This window comes from Dendrobates tinctorius, unplaced genomic scaffold (assembly GCF_039654945.1).
Source record: "Dendrobates tinctorius isolate UK_male_01 unplaced genomic scaffold, ASM3965494v1 ptg000224l, whole genome shotgun sequence".
NCBI classification, from domain to species: domain Eukaryota; kingdom Metazoa; phylum Chordata; class Amphibia; order Anura; family Dendrobatidae; genus Dendrobates; species Dendrobates tinctorius.
The window spans coordinates 2,635,262-2,647,279 of NW_027361891.1; the positions used below are offsets into that span (position 1 = coordinate 2,635,262).

The 12,018-nt window shown below is 41.9% G+C and overlaps 1 protein-coding gene across 1 annotated transcript in view; it reads right to left on the reverse strand.

Moving 5' to 3' along the window:
* The window catches only part of LEMD3 (LEM domain containing 3), a 116,874-nt gene that overhangs the window by 38,061 nt on the left and 66,795 nt on the right, over window positions 1–12,018 (reverse strand). The window contains exons 5-6 of the mRNA XM_073555446.1: window positions 11,574–11,653; window positions 4,907–5,049 (exon numbers count right to left, since the gene is read on the reverse strand). Of these exons, the coding sequence (XP_073411547.1) occupies window positions 4,907–5,049; window positions 11,574–11,653 (223 nt within the window). The remainder of the gene's footprint in view (window positions 1–4,906; window positions 5,050–11,573; window positions 11,654–12,018) is intronic.

Genomic DNA, 12,018 nt, shown 5'->3' on the forward strand with positions numbered 1-12,018 from the left:
AGGCTGGTTTCACATTTGCGTTTTTTTGCGCTGGAAAAAAACGCATACGTGCGCATGCGTTTTTTCCCCTATATTTAACATGGGTGCGCATACCTGCGCGCTGGTAAGCGCACGTATGCAATTTTCATGCGCTGCGTTTTTTTGGGGTGTGCGTTTGTATTTTCCAGACGCAGCATGTTGCATTTTTTGGCCCTGCAAAAAAGCGCATGCGCACATATGCGCACGTTTTGCGCTAGAAATTGCCATTATAGCCTATGGATGCGCATACGTGCGCACTGGCATGCTCATGTATGCGTTTTTTTGCACATGCGTTTTTTTTTGGTTAACCATGGAATTTAGGGGTTTGGGTTAGAGTTAGGGTTAGTTAAGGGGGTTTAGGGTTAGGGTCAGGGTTGGGGTTAGGGTCAGGGTTAAGTATGGTTTGGTTAAGGGTTAGGGTCAGGGTTAGGGTTAAGTATGGTTTGGTTAAGGGTTAGGGTCAGGGTTAAGGTTAGTTAGGGTTTGGGTTAGGGTTAAGTATGGTTTGGTTAAGGGTTAGGGTCAGGGTTAGTTTGGGTTTGGGTTAAGTATGGTTTGGTTAAGGGTTAGGGTCAGGGTTAGTAAAGTCATGGTTAGGGTTAGGGTCAGGGTTAGGGTTAGTAAAGTCATGGTTTGGGTTAGTGTGAGGGGCCACCTAATGTTGGAAAAAACGCAAACGCGGTAAAATCGCACTAAAAACGCATACAAACGCATAAAAACGCTGCGTTTTTTTCATGCATGCTCATAAAAATGCTTGAAAAAAACGCAGCAGTTGTATGCTTTTGTATGCGTTTTTTCAATGCGTTTTTTTGCGGGAAAAACGCGCTGCAAAAAAAGCAAGTGTGAAACTAGCCTTACCCTCAATTCCTTCATCTAAATCGTTGATAAAGATGTTGAACAATACAGGGCCCAGGACAGAGCCCTGTGGTACCCCACTTGAGACATTCTTCCAACTGGATGTGCATCCATTTACGACCACTCTTTGGGTCCGATCACTAAGCCAGTTATGAATCCACCTAACTGTTGCCTTGTCCATTCCATACTTAGTCATTTTTTCAATAAGGATTGTATGAGATACTTTGTCAAATGCTTTGCTGAAGTCAAGATATACTATATCTACAGCATTTCTTTGATCCACCCAATCAGTGATTCCGTCATAGAAGGAAATTAAGTTAGTCTGACATGACTTATTAGTTACAAACCCATGCTGACTGTTTAATCACTTCATTCTTATCCAGGTACTGACATACATGTTGTTTAATAATTTGTTCAAAGATCTTTCCTGCTATAGAAGTCAGACTCACCGGCCTATAGTTGCCTGGGTCCACCTTCTTCCCCTTTTTGAAGATAGGAACATTTGCTCTTCTCCAGTCTTCTGGGACTTCTCCTGTTCTCCAAGAATTTTCAAATATTATGGAGAGGGGTTCAAAAATTTCTTCTGCCATCTCCTTCAGTACTCTGGGGTGTAATTCATCTGGACCTGGAGACTTGAATTCAGCCTTCTTTCCGCTGTTCTTACACCCGCATTGAATGAAGAGGTTAAAATCTTTTCGCCACTCCTAAGGCCTGTTTCACACTTACGTTTTTCCAGTCAGTTGGCAGCCGCCAAAAACTGCAGTCGTGACAAAAATAGTACAAGCGGCTCCCGGGATGGTAGTTAAGGGTTAAAATGCTTACCGGAGTGAAAACAGCGGACCGTCACTGCAAAAAAACGTTGCAGGGTCCGTCTCATCCGCCCGGGAGCCACTAAAATCTTGGCGGATCCGTACAATAATGTGTGTGACAGACGACCATCAGTCAAGATCCGCCAATAATGTAAGTCTATGGGTGTAAAAAAACGGATCCGCCCTTTTGGCGGATCCGTTTTTTTAAAAAACTTGGCGGATCTTGACTGACGGGAAAAAACTGATGTGTGAAACAGGCCTAAGCGATTACGTATTATAAAAGTTTCTTACATCCAGGGTGCGACAAAAATCAGGAGTGTTCATGGTTCTGTCAGGGGAAAAAAAAAAAGGAGCAAAACGATCTGATTCATATGAATAGCACTGTTGGGCAGGAATGCTGGATCCAATCCAAGTATGATACAGTCCTCAAGAACCCCAACATATGAATCTGATGGACAAGGCCTGAATTTCCCCACACGCTTGGCAGTTGTAATAGCCACCAGGAACAGTTTTAAGGGATAGGGATCTTGTACTTTCAGCCTCCAGAGGCGTGCGTGTGTGGGTCTACACCTGTATGCCGGATATCAGAAGCCTTCAGAAATAATCTGAAATCTTTCACCAGCTCTTCCAGGCTCTGGGGCAGATGGTGCATGGAGATAAGTCCTGGGGCAGAGTTGTTTTAAATATGAGGAGTTACCAGTGTGAGGTGTAATGGCCGCTGTCTGCATTTCTGTAGAGCTCGGTGTGATTATATCTGACTAGTGGTTATCCAATCACGTTCCTCACGTGGTAACCGAGCATGCTTGGGTGTTTTCAGAGTATCTTAGGCGTGCTCAGATAATATATTCAAGCCTCTGCGGCTGCATGTCTTGTGGCGATTGTCTGTTTGGCAGTCCCTGCTTGTGTTGCAGCTGTCTACCACCACAAAACATGCAGCCACAGGGTCTCCAAAATATTATCCGAGCACGCCTAAGAAACTGGTAACACGTTATCTGATCACGTTCGCTTATCACTATCTGACATCTGCAATCTCAGTTCAGCTTCCATCTCACAGGGTTGCAATATCGCCGTACAGAGCTGGGAGAAGAAAAAAAAAAGTTTACAAGAAGAGTTCATTTATCTAGTGCTGTTTTACTTGTTTCACTGGCAACTCCCCCTTCATGTAAAGCTCTAGGTGCATTTATCTTCCAGAAAACATCCAAGCGCTGTGGAGGAATATATCGTTTTATATAAAAGTGATGAGAGAATTTCTCAACAAGGCATCCGATTTAAGGTATACAGGTAGGACTTTGCATTCTATAACCTGTATGCCCATATTAAGGCTGTGTGCCCACATTGCAAGCGTTTCCGCAGCGTTTGTGCCGGCTCAGACGCTGTAGAAACGCTTAAAAGCTTCACATTAAATTGCATGCGTTTTTGGCTTTTTGTGCCAATGCATGCGTTTTTAAACGCTCAGGAATCGCTTAGTGGCTAAAAAACGCATCATGCTCATTAATTTCCGCATTGCTGAGCGTTTTTAGCCTTTTCCAATGTTCCCAGAAAACGTGAGGAAAAAACCCGTCAAAAATGCGCAAGAAGCGAGCGGAAATAAAACACGCGTTTTCTGGAAATGGGGATCAGTTTCCTGAGCGTTTAAAAATGCTAACGTGGGCACACAGCCTAATAGTTTAGATGGTGAAATGTGGTGACGGATTCCCTTTAAGGATAAATATTTTCTCCACCTTTGTATTTTTCCTGGAGGTGAGCAGATCTACCATAAGGATGCCCTAGCAGTGCACTGGGTTAATTGATGGAAAACCCTATATATTCAGAGGCCATTCTGATGGCTATCAGTTTCCTGCTGGGAAAATCCACAACCTGATTCTATGACCCCTTTCAAATATATTGCAGAGATGAGAACAGTCCCTTCAGTAATTAGCCTCAGAGATATTCCACTGGGAAGAAGATGGTAATGCTTCGTACTCCCCCTGACAAAGAAAGTAAACCATACTGATGTCTCAGAAAATTCTGGACATCCTGGTTTCTGATAACGGTCCAGCACTTTCATGTCTCCTATACAGCTCAAAGTGCTTTGTAGTTTGAGAATCTGTGGTGATCTGATGCTGGCCAGGTGCTTTCAAGGTACTAGCCATTAACGTGTGCACCCAAACCTCTGCAGCATGTTTTGGTAGTGATCGTCACGCATGGCAGTGTTTTGCTCTCTGAAGATTCATTGCAGAGGTCCACCAACTGTGATTACTTCAGTTCCATCAATTTTATTTTCTTGTTCAGACTGCCTGGCCATCAACCCAGAAAGATAATATTGCCTGTTGCAAGCCCCTTGTGTGGAATTGGCTCCACAGACGCTTGATATGCAAGATGTCATTAAACCTAGAACTTTCATTGCCTCTGAGGGATGTTCATACCTTCTTCTGAAAGGACTGAATTTTTGCTCTGATCTCTACCTGCTTCTGCTTTGGGAGAAAATATGTATGTAGTCCAGAATGACCTAAAGAAAGCTTCCTTTTCTTTGGGTGGAGGTCTGATTTTTCAAATTTATAATCCATCCCAGCCTCAAAAAAAAAAAAAAAAAAAATAGAAACCGACATTGTTGTAGCTAGGTGTAACTTGTGCTGTTATGATGAGTCCACTACTAGGAGAATGTTGTCCAGATAAGGGATGATCAGAACATCTTACATTTATATCAAAACTGTGCCGTCTCTCCCCAAGTGACAGGGAAGAGTTCCCCACACGTCAGGAGACGACCAGAACTTATCCTAGATGTAACGTAAAGTCATAATTGTGAGATCGGTGGAGGTCCGGCACCCCCACTGATCAGAGGACACCTGCTCCGGCAGCATCCAGGTCTAAGCGATGCCTTGAGTAGAGCTCAGCAGCCCCACATTGTTTAGTGGATACTGTTGAGTTTTGTGCTTTATCTCTCATTCATGTGAATGGCAGAACAGTTTTCAGATCAGTGGGGGTGTTAAGTATTAGATCCCTATCTCCTTGATTACCTATAGATATCCATAGAATAGGTCAATTGTTAAGTCGTGAAAAACCCCTTTATTATATACACGAGAAATACCCAAGTCAGAAAGTGCTGAAAAAGGAACAGATTGTTTACTTCCATATACAGTTTTCAAATTAAAGATACTATAATTTAAAACTGCAAAGCAAAGAACTGGTTTATGGAGCTGTGTCACCAGCACATGTTAAGGTACATATCACATTAAGAAAGTTACCAAGGAGGAGGAGTGATAATCTGTGAGCTACAATCACAATGGCACGGCGGATGCGACATACAAAGGACATCTGTGACTGTGTGGATTCCAAGTATTTCACACTGGTAATAGTTAACTTAGAGTCGTCGACATCTCCAAAGCACCTGGAGAAGAAAAAAAACAAAAAAAAAAACAATTTAAAAGTAATATTTGATATGCCGGTATAATAGTACACACTTCTTCTGCATTAATGATGTGTCCGCATGGTCCCTATAAACATTTTTCTCTTTGTCACTTTAACAGATGGTCAGTTGTCTTTTGCAAACTACTGTTGATACCGTGTTGAGTTTTGTTTTCCTGTAACTAAACAATTCTCTACTTCAGTAGTTATGCCAGATGGTGTGCTCAAATGAATCTGTTGATAGGATTGATTTTTTAACACACAATAAGAGAATAAATTTTGAACTTTGAATGAGAAAAGGTAAGAGTAAATCAACGGTTGTACATAAATGAAATTTCATATAGTATAATCTCACAATGCCAGAGCACAATCCACTCAGCGCCCCCCACCCAAATTAGAGAGTTTGGGGGGGTAATGGAGGTGCACCTCATAATTTGATTATACCTTACCAGCGGCGGAGCGGGGGTCCCTGTGGGCCGTGTGTTCTTTATGTGGCGCTCTGCTTACATACGAATATGTATGGGCTTATGACAGGTCACTGATCCTTCAGTCACCTGTCTCTTATATAACACTGGGGAACAATTTTTTAGGAGTTAGGTCAGACAACTGTTCTTAATTTTTGGATGCTGAATCCAGAAATGATCTGTTTTTCTCTATCACGTCAAGTTTTTGAACTATAGGATTTTTGTCTTCTCAAAAATATGTAAACTACTGTACCTATAAAGTTTTTTTTTTTTTTTTTTAAAATAGTACAAATATGAACAACAAATGAAAGATATAAGAAAGAGGCATGACAAATATGTTTTTTAATACTATCATGTTTTTTTACAAAGGAGAAAATAAAATATATATATATATATATATATATATATATATATATATATATATATATATATATATATATGCGCAAGTATTTAAGGTAAAAATGTACATTTATAGCTTTTTCTGGAGTGTTTAACTTGAGGACAATCACGTGTGATGCTCCAGCAATAGTCAGCCATCATATGTACATCCCATCTACCCTGGTAACGGTCTTCCATAACCTTCAAATCTTGGTGAAATCGTTCACCTTGCTCATCGCTTACAGCACCAAGATTTTCCAGAAAGTTGGCAAGATGGCATTGCAGAAAATGTAGTTTAATACTCATGTTGCAACCAAGCGCTTTGTAGCTCTCCAATAGTTTCTGAACAATTTCTTTGTAAATACTTGCACGTGTATTTCCAAGAAAGTTCTTGACGACGTCTTTGAATGATAACCAAGCATTCTTCTCAAGATCTGACATGGTCCACAAATTCGACAGCTCATCAAAGATGAACATTTCACCGGGACCATCAAACACACCAGCCTTGATTTTTTTTCAATGGACAGTCCAGGAAGTGCCAACATGATGTACTTAAAACAGTCGCCGTCAGTTGGCAATGCTTTTACAAATTGCTTCATGACACCTAGTTTTATGTGCAGAGGTGGGAATAGTATATTCTTCCTGTCAACAAGTGGCTGATGTAGAATGTTAGGATCTCCAGGTTTAAGACCAGATCTTGGAGGCCAATTCGACTCAACCCAATGCTTTTCTCGAGCTCTGCTATCCCACATACAGAGAAAGCAGGGATACTTTGTGTACCCACGTTGCTGACCAAGAAGGAAGCAAACCATTTTAAGGTCAACACAGATGATCCAATTGTGTGTGTCATATTTCAATAACTCTTTACATCTCCATGTTCTTCACGAAGAGAGATAGAATGCCCAATAGGGACTGCACCAAATAAATTGCCATTGTGTAGAAGGACACACTTAAGACTCCGCTTTGAGCTATCAATAAACAGTCGCCATTCATTTGGATTGTACATTGAAAGCCCTAATTCTTGTAGTAAACCAGGAATATTATGGCAAAACACAAAACCGCTGTCACACCGAAAGTACTGCAAAAATGTACTTTCTCTAGTACGAAAGTATGATACCTTCGCTCCTTGTTCAAGTAACTGTTTCTCATTCAGCCTTGATGCTAGTAATTCTGAAGCTTTTTTTGATAAGCCCAATTCACGTGCTAAATCATTTAACTCGTGCTGATCAAATCCCTTACGAACTGAATCCTTGTGACTGTCAAATTCTGCATCATTGCTGTCACTGTGTTCGTCAACATCACTCAGAACTTCTAGAGATGGTAGCTGTTCGAAAACTGGCACTGGAATTTCAGCTGAATGAGGCATTGGTCTGATAGCTGACGGTAGATTTGGATATTCTATTTTACTTTTATTTTTCCTGTTAAATCCTGATGTTTTCACTAAACAGAAGTAACAGTCTGTGGAATGACTTTTTTGCTCTCTCCACACCATGGGGATACCAAATGCCAACTTTTCACGTGTTCCTTTGGTCCACATCCGTAAACTCTCGACACACTGCTTGCACACTATGTGAGGGGCCCATGGCTTATCTTGATCACCGAGTTTTACTTTAAAATATGCAAAATATGCTTGTTTGACAAATGCACTGATGTTTGCCCTTTGAACTGGAATGGTGGAAACACCACAAATATAGCAGAAGGAGTCAGGGTTGTTTAGGCATTTACGACGAGAGGAAGAAGGAGCAGACATGATCTGAAACAAAGGAAATATGTACATAAGTAAATAAAACACTGAGATGGAAAGTTACAAGCTTTGAAAACTAACAAAGAAAAAAATCATAAAAGATATATAAATTACAACTAAGCGCCCAATGTAAAGAGAAAAGCTATCACATGTCCTATTTATTCCTACTATGATACATTTTTTGTGTAAAGATATTGATAATTATGACGTATTGGGAGCTGTACACACCTCTCACCACACTGTCTCAGTTGTGACTACTCTTACAAGTTGCCACGTAGCTCTATATGAGTCGAATTGTACTCAGATAAGTCTTATTACAGAAATCAGTGCAATTGTGCTTCTATGGCAGGTAAGTTGAGGAGGAAAAACTTGACGTGATAGAAAAAAACTGACTACATTTTTGGAATCAGCATGCCAGTTTTAGTATAAATCAGCTCAAAAACCTAACTCAAATTTTTTTTCAAATTGTTCCCCAGTGTAATGTATACAAATAGTGTTGCTATTATTGTTGATAATACCTATAGCATTGTGGCTATTGTATACATCACGACATTGCAAAGTATAGGAGAAGCACTGTAATTTAACCTTTTCATGACCAGAGCTTTTTTCCGGTTTTGCATTTTCGTTCCTTCTTTCCAGAACCATAACTTTATTTTTCTGTTAATATGGCCATGTGAGGGCTTACTTTTTGCAGGGTGAGTTGTACTTTTGAACAATACCATAGGTTTTACCATGTCATGCACTAGAAAACGGGAAAAAAATTCAAAGTGCGGTGAAATAGCAAAAAAAAAAAAAAAAAAATTAATAAAGTGCAATTCCACACTTTTGGTTTAGCTTTTTTGCTAGGTTCACTAAATGCTAAACTGACCTGCAATTATGATTCTCCAGGTTATTACGAGTTCATTGACACCAAACATGTCTAGGTTCTTTAAGTGGTGAAAAAAAAATTACAAAATTGTGCAAAAAAATAAAAAAATTGCACCATTTTCCAAGATCGGTAGCGTCGTTATTTTGTGATCTCAGGTCGAGTGAGGGCTTATTTTGGTGCACGCCGCGCTGTCATTTTTAGTCATACCATTTTTGTGCAGATACGCTCTTTTGATCGTCCGTTATTGTATTTTAATGCAATGTTGCGGTGAACAACAACAAAAAAAAAAAAAGTAATTCTGGCATTACTTTTTCTTGCTGCACCGTTTAGCGATCGGGTTAATCTTTTTTTTACTGATAGATCGGGCAATTATGAAAGCAGCTATACCAAATGTGATTTTTTTTTTTTAATTAATTTTGAATGGGATGAAAGGGGGGGGTGATTTTTTTCTATTTAACACTTTTGCCATGCTTCAATAGTCTCCATAGGAGACTAGAAGCTGGCACAACTCAATCGGCTCTGCTACATAGAGATGATGAGCAGATAGTCTATGTAGCAGATTTACTGACTTGCTAGGAGTACCGACCAGGTGGCACATAGCAATTTGGCACTGACAACCATAGAGGTCTCCAGGAGACTTCGGGGTTGTCATGCCGACGCACTGGTGACCCACGATCACAAGAAGCGGACAATCTCTCCCTCTCGGGCATTTTCCCATCCTCCTTCAAACACGCCATCGTTACTCCATTACTAAAGAAACCTGCTCTCGACCCATCCTGCACAAACAACTACAGACCAGTCTACAATCTCCCCTTCATCTCTAAACTTTTGGAACGCCTAGTTTACTCCCGCCTTACCCGTTACCTCTCCATTCACTCCCTTCTAGACCCTTCACAGTCCGGCTTCCGCCCCCTACATTCGACTGAAACTGCACTCAAAGTGACCAATGACCTTCTGACAGCAAAACGTAACGGTGACCACTCTCTGCTCATTCTTCTTGACCTATCTGCAGCTTTCGATACTGTTGACCACCATCTCCTACTCTCTAGGCTCCAGTCACTAGGCATTAAGGACACTGCACTCTCCTGGTTCTCTTCCTATCTCTCTGACCGCTCCTTCAGTGTTTTGTTCTCTGGCTCCACGTCATCTCCTCTTCCTCTTGCTGTCGGGGTACCTCAGGGCTCAGTCCTTGGCCCCCTTCTTTTCTCTCTACACAGCCCCAATTGGACAGACCATCAGCAGATTTGGCTTTCAGTACCATCTTTATGCTGATGACACAACTATACACGTCTTCCCCCGACCTTACCCCCGCTGTACTTCAGAACGCCAGTGACTGTCTGTCCGCAGTCTCCAATATCATGTCCGCTCTCTATCTGAAACTCAACCTCTCCAAAACTGAACTACTTCTGCTCCCGCCGTCTACTAACCTCCCTAAATCTGACATTTCTCTCTCCGTGGGTGGTACCACAATAACACCCCGGCAGCAGGTGCGCTGTCTGGGTGTTATGTTTGACACCAATCTCTCCTTCACATCCCATATACAATCCCTTGCCCGCTCTTGCCGCTTACACCTAAAGAACATCTCTAGAATCCGCCCTTTTCTCACTATGGAAACAACAAAAACCCTCACTGTTGCATTGATACACTCTCGCCTGGATTACTGCAACGCTCTATTAATTGGCCTCCCCGTCACTCGACTATCCCCTCTCCAGTCCATACTTAATGCAGCGGCCAGGATCGTCCATCTGGGTAATCGGTACTCGGACGCGTCCGCTCTTTGCCAGTCCTTACATTGGCTGCCCGTTCATTATAGGATCCAATTCAAAGTACTTGTTCTCACCCACAAAGCTCTCCACAGTGCGGCACCCCCTTACATCTCTTCTCTCATTTCTGTCTATCGGCCTAGCCGATCGCTGCGCTCTGCAAACGACTTTCGACTAACCTCTGCACTAATCCGTACCTCCCACTCCAGACTCCAAGACTTCTCCCGTGCTGCTCCTATCCTCTGGAATGCTCTACCCCAAGAAATCAGGACTATCCACAATTTGCATAGTTTTAGGCGCTCCCTCAAAACACACCTGTTCAGAGCGGCCTATCACATACACTAATCAAAGTCATTCTCTGTGTAAGTGTGCGTGTGCAGCCCATTCACTATCTCCATCCATCCTTCACTCCCGCAAGATGGCTGGACCTTCATTGTAAATACACCATTGTAAATACACACCTGTGCTCTCTATCTCCCTCACCTCATTGTAGATTGTAAGCTCTCACGAGCAGGGTCGTCTTATTTCGTTTTAATTATTGTATTGTTAGCGTTGTTACTTATGACTTGTGTTTTGAAACTGTTAAACTGTAAAGCGCTGCGGAATATGTTGGCGCTATATAAATAAAGATTATTATTATTATTATTATTATTATTGGTGAGCGCATTTCCGGCCCAATGGCCAGAAGCGCCATTTAAGTGCCACTGTCAGCATTTGACAGCAGCATTTAACTAGTTAATAGCAACGGGTGGATCACGATTCCACACGTGACTATTGCGGGCACAAGAGCTGTTCAAAACAGCTAACATGTTCCGTAAAAGATGAGAGTTCACCGCCGGAGCCCACAGAGGGAAGGAATCAGACATCGGTGTACTATTACACCAGATGTCGGTAAGGGGTTAATTCTTCTTCCTTGAAAACACTGATGACAAATTGATGGTAAAAATTGACACTTATGCAAAACACTGAACACGCTCACCCAATTAGTAGCTGTTCAAATAAGGACATGTGAATGAGGCCTAAAAACACAAATTCATGCTGCCGTGTTTTAGGCAGCATGAATCAGAAAACCTGTTCTCATTAAGCTCATTAATGCACCATTCACAGGTTCTGTCGACAGAAACAAGTGGCATCCTGGAAGCCTTTAATGTTTATTAAACCCAACAACATTGCAGAGCCTGGCATGCACCAAAAGGGACTATGATGTTGGGGGGGGGGGGGGGGGAAGGAAGCAGTGAAGAGCAGCATGCATCACGCAAAGTATCATGCGAAACATGCTAAAACACTCACCTGATGCCAACATCTTTTCCAGACTGTAAAATCCATGCCAGAGAATTGTTAAGTTCACCAATATATTCTTGACCTAAACCCTGTAATTAAAGCACAATTTGTAAACAGGGGTGGGGAAGGAAAACAAGAAACTTGAGAGTGGGGAGAAAAACCAGCAAAGTCTTAGCAATTACACTTTGATCACCAATGTTCCCAATACTGGGACCAGTGTCCGCATTTACAAGGAACCTGTCAACTAACGCTATTCACCTCCAAATGTGGGGTCAATCTGCAGACTAATCGTGTTCTGACAAGTGGCTTCAAATGCTGATCCGTCAATCAGTGATGGGGGCGCAGTTACAGCGGCCGATCTCGATCCATAGAGCGGTGTGTGAGACTATAACCAGAAACCACCCCCATGATAAAGAGCTAGTCTGCTGGGTGGGGGGGGTTCCATTACCTCCGG